General features: G+C 39.1%; 1 protein-coding gene across 2 annotated transcripts in view; it reads left to right on the forward strand.

The window, feature by feature from the left end:
• The window catches only part of LOC139199332 (glutamate receptor 2-like), a 90,789-nt gene that overhangs the window by 59,532 nt on the left and 13,422 nt on the right, over positions 1-17,835 (forward strand). Inside the window, exons 15-18 of one of the 2 annotated variants that reach the window (XM_070828384.1) lie at positions 1,171-1,369; positions 6,717-6,964; positions 13,294-13,408; positions 17,595-17,729. In XM_070828384.1, coding sequence (XP_070684485.1) covers positions 1,171-1,369; positions 6,717-6,964; positions 13,294-13,408; positions 17,595-17,729 — 697 coding nt within the window. Of the gene's footprint in view, positions 1-1,170; positions 1,370-6,716; positions 6,965-13,293; positions 13,409-17,594; positions 17,734-17,835 lie in introns of both variants that reach the window. The other variant, XM_070828385.1, reaches the window with a different exon arrangement.

The following is a 17,835-nucleotide window of genomic DNA, read 5'->3' on the forward strand; positions in this document are numbered from 1 at the left end:
CTGGATCCACGGGAACCAGAGGGATGAGAAAAGCACAAAAAGGCATCAGGGAAGATACCAAGTTAGTAGCGGACATGAGGCATAATGATGGAGAGAGGAAGAGGAGGAGAGAGGAGCCCAGTGCATCATGGGAGTCCCCCGGCAGTCTAAGCCTATAGCAGCATAACTAGGGGCACTAGTTTTGAAGACTTTAGGAACCACCGGTAGGCCTGCATTCTGGGAGCGTAGTGCTCTAGTGGGGTAGTATGGTACTATGAGTTCTTTAAGATATGATGGAGCCTGACCCTTAAGAACCTTGTAGGTGAGGAGAAGGATTTTAAACTCTATTCTAAATTTTACTGGAAGCCAGTGAAGAGAAGCCAGTACAGGAGAAATGTGGTCTCTTCTCTTAGTTCTTCTCAGTACACAAGCAGCAGCGTTCTGGACCAGCTGGAGAGTCTTTAACGACTTATTGGGGCAGCCTAATAATAACGAGTTGTGAGTAGTAGAAGCCTAGAAGGGACAAATGCAAGGACAAATTTTTCTGCATCATCTATAGACAAGATGGGCCTGATTTTAGCAATATTACGTAGATGGAAAAAGGCAAAGGACAAATCCTGATCAAAGATAACTCCCAGATTCCTCACAGTGGAGCTGGAGGCCAGAGTAATGCCATCCAGAGTAGGGTAGTTATGTTTTTAGAAAATGTGTCTCTAAGGTGTCTGGGGCCAAGCAGAACAACTTCAGTTTTATCTGAGTTTAGCAGAAAATTGCTGGTCATCCAGGACTTCAGAAGTTTAGTGAATTGATTGGATTCATCAGGCTTTATTGATAAATATAACAGATGAAATTAATGGAGTGCTTCCTGATAATATTACACAGAGGAAGCATATATAAGGTATACTCAGGTCCCATAGTTGTTTGAAGTTATATGAGCTAGTGAAGGCTTTGGCTCTCTATTAGTGTCTCTTTATCAGCACTGCAATATAATGACTGCCTTGTCCAGGGAGACCAGAGAATGCTCCCTCCAGTATTTTACTTAAAGAGTAGAGTTACAGCTGGTCAAAAGCCTTCAATCATTCTAATGGACTCAACATCCTTCCAGCAAGCCCCAAGGGACTTCTAATGTGAGTGCTTGATTTATGAGAATGTGATTGACATAACACACACACTGTGTGTTTGTGTGTGCAGGTCTCTGTCAGGTCGTATAGTGGGGGGGGTGTGGTGGTTTTTCACTTTGATCATCATCTCATCATACACTGCCAACTTGGCTGCCTTCCTGACGGTGGAGAGGATGGTTTCTCCCATTGAGAGTGCTGAAGATCTGGCTAAACAGACAGAGATAGCATATGGAACCCTGGACTCTGGATCCACCAAGGAGTTCTTTAGGGTAAGGAATTATATAGGGTCATACAATTAAAATGATTGCAGTTTACCATAAAAGCCATGTTTCTATCACTAAATCCACACTTGAGGGCAGTACATTTCCAAAGTATTGGACATTTTAGTTTGGGGGTTGAAGTACTGAACATTTCTGATTATTCAACTATTTGCAGCATTTCATTTCAGAAACCAAGGCACAATAAGTATAATTTTCCTAAAAAAATATATGTTCTACTACAAAAATCATCCCTGTCAATCATCACTGATGATTCTCTAGAAATGTGTTGCATTGTCTGTATCTATAGAGATCTTGCCTTCTGCTTGTTTTTTTTTTCTTGACTATTTTTGCTGTGATTGGGCCATTTCTGGGGATCTCAGTTTCTTTTTTTGAATGGGTAACAGTGTGCTCTGGGGGACTCAATAAAAACATTTCTTCACATATGAAACAGAGACCTGACAGTGGGCAGATAAAGCTTTGCTATGGCTACATTCACACAAAATGTAATACTTTGACTCCTTCCTTTGGGGTTAAAATAGAATAGAGTGTGTGGAGGAGTGGATGTGTTTATTTGTGCTTTGGAACATAATGGCTGTGGAGGTGTTGTTCTTGCACTGCAAAAATGCCCTGTCAAATTTAAGGCCACATTTTGTAGATACAAGCATGTGTTGTGATTTGGTACCTTGCCTCTCACAGCGGCACCAAAAATGTTGTGCTCAGTGGTACTAGGGCACCAATAAATGTTGGGGTTCCGATTATGTGTGGACAATTAATAATCTGCCTCATACGGTGGCACCAAAATGTTGGGGTTTGTTGTATGGGGCAATCAGAAATAATTAATTATTTAAATGAATGGGACTTTGTGTAAAGTTCACCTCGATTGGGGCACCACTTCGATAAATGAGGAAAAGGATAGCCAATTTAATTGATTCAGTCTCATAAAAATACTAAACTATCAATTTGGTGTTATGATTAATAATTAACTTAATAACTACTACCAAAATTACCATATTGACAGCTAGTTGAAGGATTTTGGAGTTTGTGACAGAGTAGAGGTTGGCAGTATTCACTCTTGTACAATATTAAAGAAGACAGCATGTGTATTAAAACATTTATTAAAACATAACAAAATCATACATACTAACAAACTAATTAACTGTGATTAGATTCTGTGTGTGTATGTGTGTGTGTGTGTGTGTGTGTGTGTGTAGGATAAAGGTGCCAGGTTAGGAACGGATAGGTAGTTGCATGCAAGACCCTGTGCCTGTGTGAACAATTAACCTCAACTTAACTGGCTGGCTTTAATGGCTGCACAGTAAACTACAACACATCACAGCAATCAAACTCAATAAACATTAAAAGCAAATCAAAACCAACACATTTACAAGATTAGCCATTGCTTAGCCATGTATACAGTTATGCTGTGCTATATATGCCCAGTTAGAGTTTGTTACCAGTCCTTAAAAGAGAGAAGAAGAGTCCTTCAGTGTGCTGCTTAGGGATTTCTTTAGTAATATATGTCTATTACTGAGTGTTAAAATGACTTTGTAGCTGTTGCTAACAAATTCAATACCTGTGTATGGTAGTCTCCTGCTTCTGTGCGGGGAGTGTCTATCCCGGGGCAGTTGGTGGACATGGCACTTAAGCTCAGTGTCCCTATGTGGTCTTTTGTCACCCCCATTTCGGCGGTTATGAGGGTGAAGTTTTGCGGCAGCTGACCTGTCTGACACTTTGGTGTGCGAGCTGGGTGGCTCAGTTGTCATCTCCTTTGCTTTAGAAGAGACAATTGTTTCCCAGGCTACCTGTGTCATCTTCCTTATCTTCTGCATTCAGGGATTGCCTTGTTGCATCCTAAGTACAATGTGAGTGTGTACACATGTATGGAGGTTTTGTAAGAACAAGGCCTTGAATGTGGAGCTTTCTTCTAAGCCTGGTGCATTCTATCCTTGGAAGTATGTGTGCCTCAAACGATTATAATACTCTCTAGGATGCTCATGACGGGCATGTTTAATTTGGAGGGTTGCAACTATTGCTGTGATCTGCAGTACAAGAAAATTATTCTATAAGTGCTTTTGTAGGCAATTTGTAGTCATTTCTGACACTGGGATGTGGTTCCAATTATGTGTGGACAATTAATAATCTGCCTCATACGGCAGAACCCAAATGTTGGGGTTTGGTACCTTGTTACCCTAAAACATGCTTACACTTAAAACAAGCTAATTTTTTATAACAAGTACATTTTTCTTGATGAGATGTCTTATGTCTTATTAATAAGTCAAGATGTCCAGCCACCGGAAGTTTCAGGTCTCTCATATGATGAATCCTAGAACCTTTTCCTGTGTATGGTACACAGGTCAAAGTTTTCACTTATGCACTGGACTATCCTAACATCTACTGCTGGGGTAGCACACAATTTGGCACACAGATCCATGGCTACCAGATGACTTCATATTTTCTGAGTTTCCCCCTTGAGCCACAAGCTGGCCAAAGTTTTCATTTATCTAATGAAATATCTCATCATCTGCTGGATGGATTGGGACAAAGTTCAGCACAGACAATTATCAGTTCATAATCCCTAGAAGATGAATGTAATTTATTAGTTGTCAGTTATCCTCTGACTTTTGTCTAACACTATCATCAGATCTGCAAGGACAGAATCACAGGAGCTACACCTTCTGACTTATCAAAATGAAGTTCTTTTGAGGTAACCCTCAAACATAGAAGTACTCAGAAATTGACAGCAGGAGAAGGCTTACCCTTATTGATATTAATTAGGCTTACCTTAATTAAGACTCACCCTTAAGTTGTTTCCTTTCAAGTGGGGTAGTAGTATAAACCGTTTCAGTGTTGTCTCAGTGAGGGTTGCCACAAGCTGGGATGTTATGCTCCCTCTAGTGTGTTGCTTCACGCTGCTAAGGACCCAGCCAGCTCAGTGAGCACAGCAATGGAGGTCATCGTTTGTTTGTTTTGTGTGCTTGTGTTTGTTTTTGAAAATGAGACCACTTCATGAGACATTTAGCTAAAACGACGTAGAGCACATGTCTCTTTCTCCTCTCTCCAGAAAGGTTCAACATCCTCTTCTTATGTTCAGGTTTCTGCTGCTTTTGCATCTCAAATTTGGGGGCCATGTTCCTGATGTATTTCTGGATCTTGGTTGTTTCATCCGAGACAGAGGCTCTGGCGCTCACCAGTCCTTGACCTCCCTCGCTCGGCTTAAGCCACGTTTCCACCAGCACGACTTGGCCCTACTTGACTCGACTCGGCACGGTACGGTTGTGTTTCCATTACACCAGGTACCACCTCAAACGTGGGCGGGGTCGTCAGAGCAAGGCGGGCCGAAACTCCGGTAGCGCAATTTGTATACGGCACAAACAAACACAACTAAGGACATGGAGCGTTTGGTTTGTGTGTATCCGTTTACCTCGTTCACAGAAATAATAAAAACGCTCGGCCTCTGTTTCCGGGATTTTAAAAACGGCGGGTTTGATAGTCGCTCTGATGACTCATCAAGTGACGTCACTCCCTGGCCAATCAGTGGTCTGCAGTCTGGTGACGTCGCATTGTCAGCTCGACTCAGCTCGCTTGGAACCCCGGCCGAGAAGGTAACAAAATAGTACCTGGTACCAGGTACTAGGGCCGGTGGAAACGCTACCTAAAGCGTACCGAGTCGAGTCGAGTAGGGCCAAGTCGAGCCGGTGGAAACGTGGCATTAGTGTACAGTCTCAGGGTGCTGGACTTGAATTGAAATCCTCCATGCAATGTGAGGAACCTCCTTGTCTTGATACCAGTGGCCTCTATCTCCTCCTTTGGCTAGCGTACTATACCAGCAGGGTATCTGATGACTGGCAGGGCATACGTGTTGATGGCTTGGACCTTGTTCTTCCCACCTTTCAGGACCGGCCTTACTCTGTATAGATATTGTGCTGTGGCTTACTTCCTTGCAGCCTCCTCATTGGCTTGCGGGATCCCAAGGTGTTTGTAGCTGTCCTAAGCATCTTCAATGCTGCCTTCTTGTATTTCAACCCCCTTGGTTCTGATCATCTTCCCTCTCTTCGATAACATCCGTCTACACTTACACTACACTCTAGCCGGAATAACATACTCATGTCATTGCTGTAGATCCTGGTGGATCAGTGAGTCGATGTCTCACTCATTCCTGGCATACAGCTTGATGTCATCCATGTAGAGGGGGCTACTGATGGTTGCTACACTTCAGAACCGGTATCTGTAGCCACTCTTTGAGATGACCTTGCTGAGGGGGTTCAGGCCTATGCAGAACAGCAATGGAGATAGTGCATCACCTTGGTATTTGCCGCACTTGATAGTAACTTGTACTATTGGCTTTGAGTTGACCTCCAGAGTTGTTTTCCACAGCCCCATTGAGTTCTTGAATTCCTTTCTAGGCCTTGCTCATGTATTGGCCCGTATGCCTACTCATCTTAGCTGCTATGATGCCTGACAGGAGCTTCTTTGTTGTAAAGAGGCAGGTAATTGGCTGGTAGTTTGATGGAATTGCGCCTTTCTGGGGGTCCTTCAGGTTGCCCTAGTCCCCTAACACCTAAAAATAATGACAGAAAATTGATACTGTATAAATCAAAAGAAAACAAACTAATTAACATACAAAGTTAAAAGAAAAATAGATCTGAAATGATGAAATAAAATGAATAATTAGGTTATGGATTGTGTGTGTGTGTGTGTGTGTGTGTGTGTGTGTGTGTGTGTGTGTGTGTGTGTGTGTGTGTGTGAAATTCAGAACCATCATAAGACTGACACAGGGAAAAAGCTCACTTGCCTAATTTTACTTTTACAGAGGTCGGGTTGAGGTGGCAACAGGTCAAGCAGGACACTCCTCAGTGTGGTTGTGGTTGGAGTGTCTATGATGTTGCATATTTCTTGCTTGATAGAATTGATATCCACCATCAGAGATGTGATCGCATCAAGAATATTTTTTTTACTTTCTGCTGTGGAAGTGAGGCATGACAGTGTGGTGTCTTGCTCCTGTTCCTTAATTTCTTCTCTTGTGTTGGGCATTGTAGTGATTTTCTTCTTCCTTTTTTGTCAGAGTAGTGACAGGGATTCACTTGCCGTTGGTTTGGGATGAATAGATATTAAATGAACTTGTTATTGGAATGAAATAGAAACAGAAATAGAAGGAGTTTTTGGGTAGCGTGACTTATTATTTCATTGGTCCACAAGCAGGATAGGCACTCCTGCTGATGGTTTTACACCATTCATTTGATTAGCAGGACTGACATATTAAGCCTCAACAGTTGTATGCAAGAAAAAAAACCAGTACTTTGTAAAAAAGATGAATAAGATGTAGTATCTCTTACCTGTGTCTGTTTCTCATTTTTAGCGCTCTAAAATTGCCTTGTTTGACAAGATGTGGCAGTACATGAAATCAGCAGAACCATCTGTCTTCGTCAAGAAAACATCAGAGGGTGTCCTGCGTGTCAGGAAGTCTAAAGGGAAGTACGCCTACCTGCTGGAGTCAACCATGAATGAATACATTGAGCAGAGAAAACCCTGCGACACCATGAAAGTTGGAGGAAACCTGGACTCCAAAGGCTACGGCATTGCCACACCCAAAGGATCCCCATTAAGGTGGGTGGATCAGTATAACAATGCTAGCCAACCCGCACTGCCATGTACCATTCACACTACTAACCTGCTGCGTAGCATACTGTCCCTCTCCCCATTCACACAGCTCATTCTTCCTCACTCGAAATTTTGAATGAACAATTTATAATAGTCAATTTACAGTGGCCAGTAGATTCAGACTTTGCCTCTCAGTTATCTGAAACCTTAATGATAATGAGCAGAATATGCAGGCTGACCACTTGCTACCATAGTCAGTGCTTTTTAATCAGTGTCTGAGCTGTGGTTATGTTCATGTGCCACGAACATGAATAAATGCCATGGGGAGCAGTGTAGTCTGGTCCCAAGGCTTAGTGCTAACTGGGTGTTGCAGTATGCGAGTGTGATGAATGGGGCATGTCGGCTTTCTCGTTGTTATAATAATCCACCTACCCTGATGACATCATCTCAGTGGTTTGTATCATCACCATGGTTACCACCTCTGACCAATGGCTAGTGGTGGTTGCTGTGACGACTGGGGGGGGCTGTTGAGACAGGTCTAAAAGAAATACTTCATCACATAACAACACATAAGGATGTGTTGTATTGGGTGTTCAGTTAGTATTACATAGTCTTTTTTTGTTAAGTGTAATTTCTATAAAAAGGGATATTAAGATTAATTATGATGAACTGGCTTTTTAAGACCTGGATCAAGAGATTGTTGTCTTTGAGATTATATATATATATCATATATATATGATATATATATCATATATATATATATATGTATGTATGTATGTATGTATGTATGTATGTATGTATGTATGTGTGTGTGTGTGTGTGTGTGTGTGTGTGTGTGTGTGTGTATATATATATATATTTAGTAGCACTTTATTTGATAAGTACAGTGTTTTCTAGAATTTGCAAGGAGGCAACTCATATGTAACTGCTGTTCCTTCCTTTTCCTCCAAGAGAGGACTATGTTATTTGGTACTTAATAAGGGGAAATGGAGACAGTGTTCTCAAGTTTCAAGATTTATTTCTTTGTCATTTTATAACACAGGGTTGCACAAAAAAAGGTGTTGCCCCTCCATGCACAGTGTATAGCATAGTGTCTATAGATAGGGTTATCATGATATCAGATTTTATAGGAATATCAAAACAAGCAAAGCAAATAACTAGAACCATAACCATAATCTTAGCAGCAGCAATACTCATAGATACAATGTAGCCATGTCCATAGTCTAATCACAGCTACAGTCACTTAATTCTATTCTGTTTATAATTTAATTTGTCTGAAGTAAATGTCTGCTCCACTCCAATACAATGGAGGGGGACAGAATTTAGTTTTTGTTAAATACAGCAACAACAACATTTCTCTCCAGAAACAGTGTCCAGTCACACGGGACAATGCACTGTCAACACTTTCCCTTTTTAAGTAAGATTTAATCACAGTAAGTAAAAATCACAGTATCTGTTTTAGATTACTGAGCCTTAAATTAAATTAAATACTCCACATCTTCAGTAGAAACCAATGGGCTTGGAGATGAGAGCCACACGCAGCATTAGGAAGTCAGAAAATATTAAGAGACAACCACAGTGCTGGGTTTAAGTGGAAAAAATGTGGTTTTCAATGGTCTCATCAGAAATTTTTGATAGATATAGAAAAGGGACACAACTGGTTCTTTAAACCAGTTTTTTTTTTGTTTTGTAGTCCAGAATATTGGACTCAACATTTGACTGTGGAGTTAAAGTTACATCCACATCTGATGACAGTTGGTCAACTGGACCCACTTTATACATAATCTCCTAATTTTAGGGGCCAAAATGTACTAGACACATTAACAGGGAAGGTAGTTTTAAAGTACCCATCTGCTATATAGCCATAGTGTGGTACATTCCAAAAAAATATGGTAGTTATATCAAACTTGACAGACATCACATCTTTTTAAAGAAGAATTTAAAGATATAAATTACAAATGTCAGACCATAAAATCAATAATCTGTTAATGTTTGCAAATCAAGGCTCGATACTCATCCTTACCCAATGTAGAATAGCACTGAAAGACCCTAATAGCTGAAGCTAATCACTTTAACCTCACACAGTGTTTCAGTTTTTATCCAATTTGCTATGGATTACCCAACAAACGGACAACCCAATAAAAAAGGTTTCCCATTTGCACCACACTTCATATTTTTTATCTTAACTTAGAAATCCAGACACACAAGTGTGTGTGTTTGTGTGTGTGTTTGTGTGGTGACCTGCATGCCAGTCCCAGAATTTGTTTCTCACTTTTTTGTCTTTTCAGCACACTACAGATGGCTGTATGGTTTTGTCCGCCCTGCCTCCTCTCTCTCCTCTCTCTCTCTTTGTTGCTGTCTCTGTCAGTCAGTTAAAATTAACTTTCTTTTGCAGAATGTTTTAATGACAATTTTAATGAAGTTACTTGTATTTGTCAAATTTTCTGTTAAAGCTGCATTAAGCGATCTTTGAATGAAAGGGCAGTAGGAAATGAGTAATTAGTCTTATACTCTCAGTATATTTACTAATCAAGTTTATAGCTGATCTGGCGCTATAGCCGATCTAGATTTAACAGAGCAACTCCATTCCAAAGGGGTTCTTTTTTCTTACTACTACTACTACTACTAACGAGAGGACACTTGGATAGTATAATTAGATGCTAGGCCCCTTTTGAATATTAACACGCAAATGATCAAAATCACTGAAACCTGCTGGTGTAAAATAGCAATAAGGACATCGCTATTTTATATTTCATAATAAAAATAAAGGGTAAAATATCTATGCATAGGCCAAGGATACATGAATAAAAGAAGCATTCAGCTTCACTGATTGTTGCTAGACCTAATAACCTTTTCCATAGATGGTGATTTTCATAACAATTAACTTGCATGTCATTTAAAAACGAAGTCTTTGAACAATACACAGGGTAAACTTTTGCAACAAGTTTAGTACATGTAGTCCACAATAAGGAATGTCACACCAACAGCTACTCAGTGAGCAGCACTAGCAACCGTTTCACCTTACTTGACTCAATTGTGATGCTGAAATATCGCTTAGTGGAGCTTTAAGTCTAACCCTTAGATTAGTTACTGTATGACTACTGTTGTCGTACTATAGCATGGTAGAACCAGAGACATATATTCTACAGCTTTCAGTCAGGAACACCCTTGATTTGGAACAAGATCCTGCTAGAATTATTCGCAGAATTTTCCACTTTTCAAATGTCTCTGCTCCTAGCATGATGTTACTGTTGTCATTTAATGTTTTCTTTTACTTGTTGCCACTATTGAAGTCAAAGTGTATGACAATGCTATGATGGCAATGGTGGGTTCAGTTCAGAAGAAAAAAAACAGATTCAAGTGGTCATAACCCTTTAGCATATGAAAATCTTCATATTCAAATTATGAAACAAAAATATAGCAATGATCACTGATAAATGAGCTACTGATATTGTACAGTATTTACAACCAATCAAATCCAAGTGAACTGAGCCCAAGCCTGGTTATTAGTCACATTTTTACATCACATAATATACAGAGTATTTTAGATCTCATAAACATTAACCTCCATTAATCAGGACACAAAACATCACACCATTAGAAACAATTTCACCACCTTTTTGTTCTACCATTACATCATTAAGTTTATGTAAAAGCTCTTCCTGCTGGAATGTCACTTCTCCTTTTCAAGAGTTTATCAGCAAATGTAGACTTGTTAAATCATCCAAAAAATTTAGTGATATGCGAAAAAAACAGAATGTCGGCCCATTAAAACAAACCACTTGTCGCACAAAGATACATCAGGCTTGTCTCCAAATTTAGGTCAGTCTTGCTGTGGTGTAAGTTAGTGAGTCAGTTTCACAAAAAAACAGGTCATCTATGAAAGGGATACTATAAAATGGATACTGGGATACACCTGCACCAAGAGCTCCCCAAGAGTTCCTTGATCTCAAAGTGCAGACATTTGGCTGGTCTATGGCTGTTGAATTTAATTGACTGAAGAATAAAATAACAGTAGTGTTATATTGTTAAGTCAGATATTCAATCAAAAAAACAGCTCTGCAGTCAACAAAATTAGAGGATACATTTTGCAACACCTGGTAGACTGTAAGGTGCTCCAGGGAGCTCTCAATGCAGGCGGTATGATACATATTATCATACAAAGCTAGATGAAAATTGGCAAAGTATCGCTAAATGTAGTTTTTTAAGAAAGAGAGAATGACTTTGGAAGGTTTAGCTGACCATGCTTTGACTGGTCTGTCACTGACACACATGGTATCATGTAAGCATTCTGAAGCAATTCTCACATTGAAAACCCAGGTTGAAGTTAGGAAAGAACACTTTATTTTACAATTTCATATTTGTTACATTCTTACTTTTCCACAGGTGTTTCAAGATCTAGAGATTAAAGATGTAAGGTTTAATTTGTATTTAACTTATACAATTTATATTGTATAAGTTTGTATTTAAGATTGTATTTAAATTAATTTAATTCTTAAGACATATCCTGATTAAGGGTTATGTAATTTGTTAGAATTATAAGCAAAGGAGAAACTACTTGGTCGGTACTGTTGGTAAGTACTCTCTCATTAAAGAGAAAGTATTAGAGTGTACCTAATATTATACATAATAATTGTGTTTTTATGTAAAAATTTTTGCAATCATTTGCCATCTTTCTGTCACACAAATGTGAAAATACCCATGAAGGCTAGTGGCACTATGCTCACCAATAGCCAGAATCATGCTGCAGGGGATTTACTCAGCTAGTGTTAATAGGGTTAAAGCCATGCAGTTCTGATTAACAGCAGCGAAGCAGGTTTACAAGACAGTGATTACTGGTGTCAGCAGACAATTAGTTTGATTGTGATGGGATGGGTGAGTTATTTATATGCCTTTGTATGGTTGGGTTTTGATGGTATTTTTTGGATTTTGAATCCAAAGATCAAATGAGCTTATTGAATCCTTTCAAATCCCTATCGAATTTAAGTAGGGTAAGCTTTAAACATTTGAAAGGCAGCCAATGAGATGCTTACAACCTGTAGATGCAACTTGAAAATGTGCATATAGTACATTCAATTAACATGTTTAGCCTACTGACTTTTGCACACCTTAACCTTCACAAGTTACCAAATACCAGATTCAGTAATATTAAGCCGCTAATATGATATGAATGAAAGTAGCTGACATATTCCAACATTTGAATTTAACATCTGACATTTGAATTTAACATTACACAGTTTACAAATTGTCCTTTCTTTAGAGACGTTCCAATCTGTTGAGTGACATTTGGGACATTTCAGTTTCCCCTTACCTTAACCTAACACAATGTCAACTCTAAACCCAATCTGTTATCAACTGCTACCTTACTTAACTTTAACATAAAGAAAAACTATAGTTTATTACAACTTGAGATTTATTTTTGCTTGGCCATCAGTTACAGTGACGGTAAAACTGGAACATGGTAATATCTAAAGAAACAAAAGCAGTCAGATGATTAGGCAGATTCTGAATAAAATGACCAGGACTTGTAAACTTACTTGAAAGAGAAAATGAAGGCAAATTGCAAAATTATAATGCAAACTCGCATCTATCACAATTAGACTCTACCTCTGGTTCAAGTTTTATTGTACTTGCTTGAGGTGTCTCCTTTCAGTTTACAACTGTTTACAACCTGTATGACGATGTGACCACTTTGTCTTTGTTGACCTATTGGTTGTTTTTATTGGTGTTGTATTCTGGATTAGATGTTAAAATGTCAGAACTAAAAGAGTCAATGCTCAGATAACACTATTTGAAGGGAAAACAGACTCACACAAAAAAGTTGCAGAGAGCACATTAATCGGACAACTGCAAATTTTTGTTTTAGCGTTTTGGAAATTAATTTAGCACAATTATGTTGTAAAATAAGTGTTCCCCCAACAATGTTTGACATGTTGCAAGCGGCAGAAACAACAGGCAATGCCAGATAACAATGGGAAGCTGATACATGGATGTTTAGTGTAGTGTTCTTTGCTAATAAAAAAGACACAGGAGAAAGAAATGCTTCGATAAGTGATTTGTAGTTGATCAATCAAGAACCACCTCACAGAACCCAACCATATCTCTATGTTTCTAAAAAGACATATAGAGTAACTCTGACTTAGACATATAAATCAACATTTTTATTTCATGGTTATTCAGCAGATTGAGTTTAGCCGCCAAGAAACAAGAAGCACTCGAGCTATGTATATTCTGTTTATGCTAAGAACTAACCGTTCACGCTGCTAACATGCACACCAGCAGGAGGACTGACACTGACAGCAACTGAACTCCTAACAGCCACTGTGTTCATGTAGAAATGCGGTGAACCTGGCGGTGTTAAAGTTGAACGAGCAGGGGCTGCTGGACAAACTGAAAAACAAGTGGTGGTATGACAAGGGAGAATGCGGCAGCGGAGGCGGGGAGAGCAAGGTTAATACACACACACACACACACACACACACACGATACACGCTACAAACAAACATTAAGGCAACACGGGGTTAACAGGTGTAGAAAAAGAAGCAGCACAGTTATAACGCCACATGTTAACAGAAAAGATTGCAATGTTAGCAAAGCTAAGCTCTAACCTTTCACAGAAATAAAAGAAATAAGTACTTATAGATGTTTGATATAGACACTAGATTTAGCAGTTGCTCATAAGTACCTTTAACAGGTAGTGTTGTAGTTTGTGCTGCTTCTTCCACTGATGTGTTGCACCCTGTTTGGTTGAGATCAGGGCAGGTTTCAGGGGCGAGGCTAGGGTTGTGTAACCTCCAGACGGCAGCAACAGTTAAGGAGAAGGGTTATTGATAAAGAGTTTGACATGGCCAAACTCTGTTTATCTATGGCTCTGGCTTGAAGGAGTATTGCTGCTGAAAAAGCAGAAAGGCTTTTCTGCAGCGCTTCTCATTCTCTGTCTCAGGGGCCAAACAGAGGGGCCATAACAACACAGCACGTAGTTTTAAACGAGCTTTGTCTTATTAATCATGGTTGGAACCTACTCACACATTTAAGCATTGTCCTTAAAGTGACAGTATGGAAAAATATTGTTAAGTAAAGCTTTAATGTTGTATCATTTATGACAGTTGGCATTCCTGCAAATAATAAAGATTAGTGGGCCTCATCTTGGTTGCTAGACCAGAGTGTGAGAACCGTTGCCCCATTAATAACATAAGATAACATTGATAATGATGTTATTTATGTTATTCCCATTGAAGAGTGCCAGTAAACCTTGCCGTATTGAAACTGAATGAGCAAGGGACCCTAGACAAGATGAAAAACAAGTGGTGGTACGATAAAGGAGAGTGTGGCTTCAAGGACTCCACCAATAAGGTTAGTTGCATATGTCTTTGGATTAATCAAACACACTGTCTGCTCACACATTTAACATGCTCAGCAATCTTGGTTCTGCATGTATCAGGAAAAGAAAGCAAATCCACACTTTATGATTACAGTAGTCCTATAGTATAGATGTGTGAAACTTAGGAAAAAAATGACAGGTTAGTTACAGCTGTATTTCACACCAAGGACATCAGGCTAAAGCATGGAGGTTGTCAAACTGTCAAACAACTGTATGCTGATAAGCAAAACAAAGGGTGTCCTGAAAACAGAATGTAACTTAAAGGTCCCATATTATGCAAAATGCACTTTTTAATGTCTTTTCAACATAGATATGTGTCCTCAGTGTGCTTACAGACCGCCAAATTATGAGGAAAGATTATCCTCTCTTTTTTTCCCCGCTCCATCAGTCAGTCAGTAAATGTATGAAAACACACAGTTTGGATTTGGCTTTCCATATGGGGATCTGTTGAACATGTGGCCTCCTCCAGCCCTTCAGCAGGCTTACTGTCTCCATCCACTGAAAACCTACTGAATCCACCTCATTGTTTTTCCACACTAAGACTGCCTTCCAGTTACATGAAGATGTCTGGACAAGAGTAAAGCATGCAGATTTTTCTGTTCTTCTAAAACAGACAGAAGCTGAAATCAGCTGCAGCAGCCATGTCTGCTACGGAAACATTAGACCATGTAAGCCTGTTGTAGTAGGACATCCAAATACAAGTATGAACGTTAAAATGAGCATAATATGGAACCTTTAAGATTAACTCAGAACCATTAAATCCACTCCGGTGAATATTTAAAATCCTTCTCTGTGTGTGTCTGTCTGAATTCCATATTTAGACAAAAAGAGTTATGAAGGTATAGTAAGGGATGGAAATGATGATTAATTTACAAAAATCACACATTATATATACACAGAAGTTGATCCATTGTTACATGGGATAATGATATGTAACTATGTAACATGCTAGATAACCATGTCTTTAGGTTAAGGTTACTTTTAGCCGGACTGGCTTTTGAGTCAAGATGATCATTTTTCAATTGTTTTCTTGTTTTTTGTTTCCTTGATTCTCAAGGCTTTAGGCATTGGCATCTCTGTCACACCCATACCTCTCTTTGAGGGGATGCAGTGCTACTAACCTTGAACTTTGCAGGAACCAACATGCTCACTATGGGAGGCACCTCTACTACACATGTTAAGTTTAGATTTGTTTAGACTTGTTAATTTGTTTTCTTGGCCCTGTTTGTGTTACCCTTGACTGCTAGGAGCCTAAGCTTACCTATCCTCTTAATACTGAGCAGGCAAACCTTAGGTCACTAGCAAAGTGGAAAAAAATAATGGGAAAAGAGAGAGAGAGGGATAGCAGATGGAAAAAACAGGATGAAGGGTATAGCTATACCTGTGTATGAAATTCTGTTTGTGTTGCATCCTGAAAGAGACAAATTAAAGAAATCATTTGATTGCAGATTAGAGAGACGCAACAAAGGCAAGAGAACTAGAACTGATACAGTTAGATGACTGTGTCAAGACCATCTTTATTTGCCTTGTTAAACTTGTAATAGTAATATTTCGGACTACAACAAGTTCATTTCAGATAAATCGCCATAATCAGGGGATTCCCTCCCAGTGGCAAAGTAAATCTGTGTGCAGCTTTCACACGCAGTTGAATGAGTTGTGACATGCCAGATTGTGCCCACTTGCAAGTGGTTTGACAGTTCTCCAACTAGCCCCACATATAGTTATTGTGTCACCAAGCTTCCAGCACTACCTATGTTGCAAAAACTTGCAAATGAACAACCAATAATTGAAGAAGCATGAGTGAATTGTATGACAAGGAAATTTTTTAAGTTAAACCTGATTCAGTGATAACTAGGAGAACTATTGCGATAGTTGCAAATATGCAAAAAGGTTATATGGTTATGTAGTCTGTGTGCAGTCCCCCATGGATCAGGGTTCCACCAGACAGGTCTGCTGGCAACAAAGAGCTTGGTGATACCCTTGAGCTCTCAGCAGGCCTCAGATAGCTGAAAAACATTGCCTACATACAAACAAAAACAACATATAGCTGATATACAGCAAAACAACTGAAATACAGCCTTAAATCAAATTTCAACTGTAAGCTTTATAATACTCAGATCAGTATTGGAGGCAATACATGTTGTGGAAAGAACATAACTATAAACACTTCGGGAAGGGAAAGAGGGAAGTAATATTTGAGGCCACACGGACCTCTAATATTACCAAATATCACAAAGAAAAAAAATTAAACTTGCCACTTTGTGAGAAGTTTTGGAAATTTTGTATAGAAGCAATTCGTCATTTCATGTAAAACTGGAAAAGACAGGGTGTTTCCTACTCCAAACTGCAGGCCTATATGTATTCTTCAAAGTATGCAAGCAGGCAGACCTAGACCTAAAATAATGCTGGTTCCCAAAATATTCAAAGAATTGGCTTTGCAGATGTTATCAAAAGGAAATACATGGCAAATTCTCATTACCAAACTTTTGTTGACGAACACTGAATATAAACAATCCTGTGTTGGTTGAAGGCCTCACTATACTTCAAGTACTATGTTGTACACCATATAAAGCCAAAAAAGTTTATACTTTTTCTTAATGGCCACACAGGAGGACAGGTGCAGCAAAGCTGACTTCACTATGGTACAGAGATTAAAGGAAAATTATAATAGTCTGGAGAGTCTGGAGAAACTGTATGCTATGTATGACTGTGTTTGTTGGCCCTTAGAACTGTTATTAGTGACACAGTAACTCCCAAGATTTCAGCTGTAATTTGTACATTGTTACAGTACCTCTGTTATCAAACCTCATAGAATTAGGGCTAGAGCTGTTTGTAGAGAAAACTTGAAAGTGACATTGGATGGTATTGAGAAATTTACACATTTTAGAATTAGAACTAGACTAGACTACTAAAATGGTCAGTATCTGTAAACACACATACACACCTGTGTAAACTGATATGACACTGGCAAGGATGTTTTGAATGCGTTTAAATGTGTGCAATTCAGATGTAGTCTAGTTGTCAGTGACTCTGCTGTCCTAATCTAAAGCTCTCATATGTATTTAAGATGAGTTAACTGTGTGCAAATGACGGGTTGGTTCAGTTATGCTGCAAAAAAAGGAGAAAATGAAATGGATCACTGGTAGTTCGTCGGTCATTAAAGTTTGCTGTTAACAAAAACACCCCACTAACACTCTTCTACGGGTGGCTGCCCTCTTTTTCCTCTGTGTGTCTGTGTGCTTCTATGTGTACTAGGAGAAGACCAGCGCTCTGTCTCTTAGCAACGTAGCAGGAGTCTTCTATATCCTGGTTGGTGGTTTGGGTTTGGCCATGATGGTTGCACTTGTAGAATTCTGCTACAAGAGCCGCGCTGAAGCCAAAAAAATGAAGGTATGTTATCTTTTCAAATCCCAGGTTTGATTAACTTTCTATCTTTAAGAAAATCAGTATTATATTAATATTATTGATATTTAATCTGTCATGTGTAGGGTTTTCA

The sequence above is a fragment of the Pempheris klunzingeri genome, chromosome 3 (genome assembly GCF_042242105.1).
Source record: "Pempheris klunzingeri isolate RE-2024b chromosome 3, fPemKlu1.hap1, whole genome shotgun sequence".
Lineage (NCBI taxonomy): Eukaryota > Metazoa > Chordata > Actinopteri > Acropomatiformes > Pempheridae > Pempheris > Pempheris klunzingeri.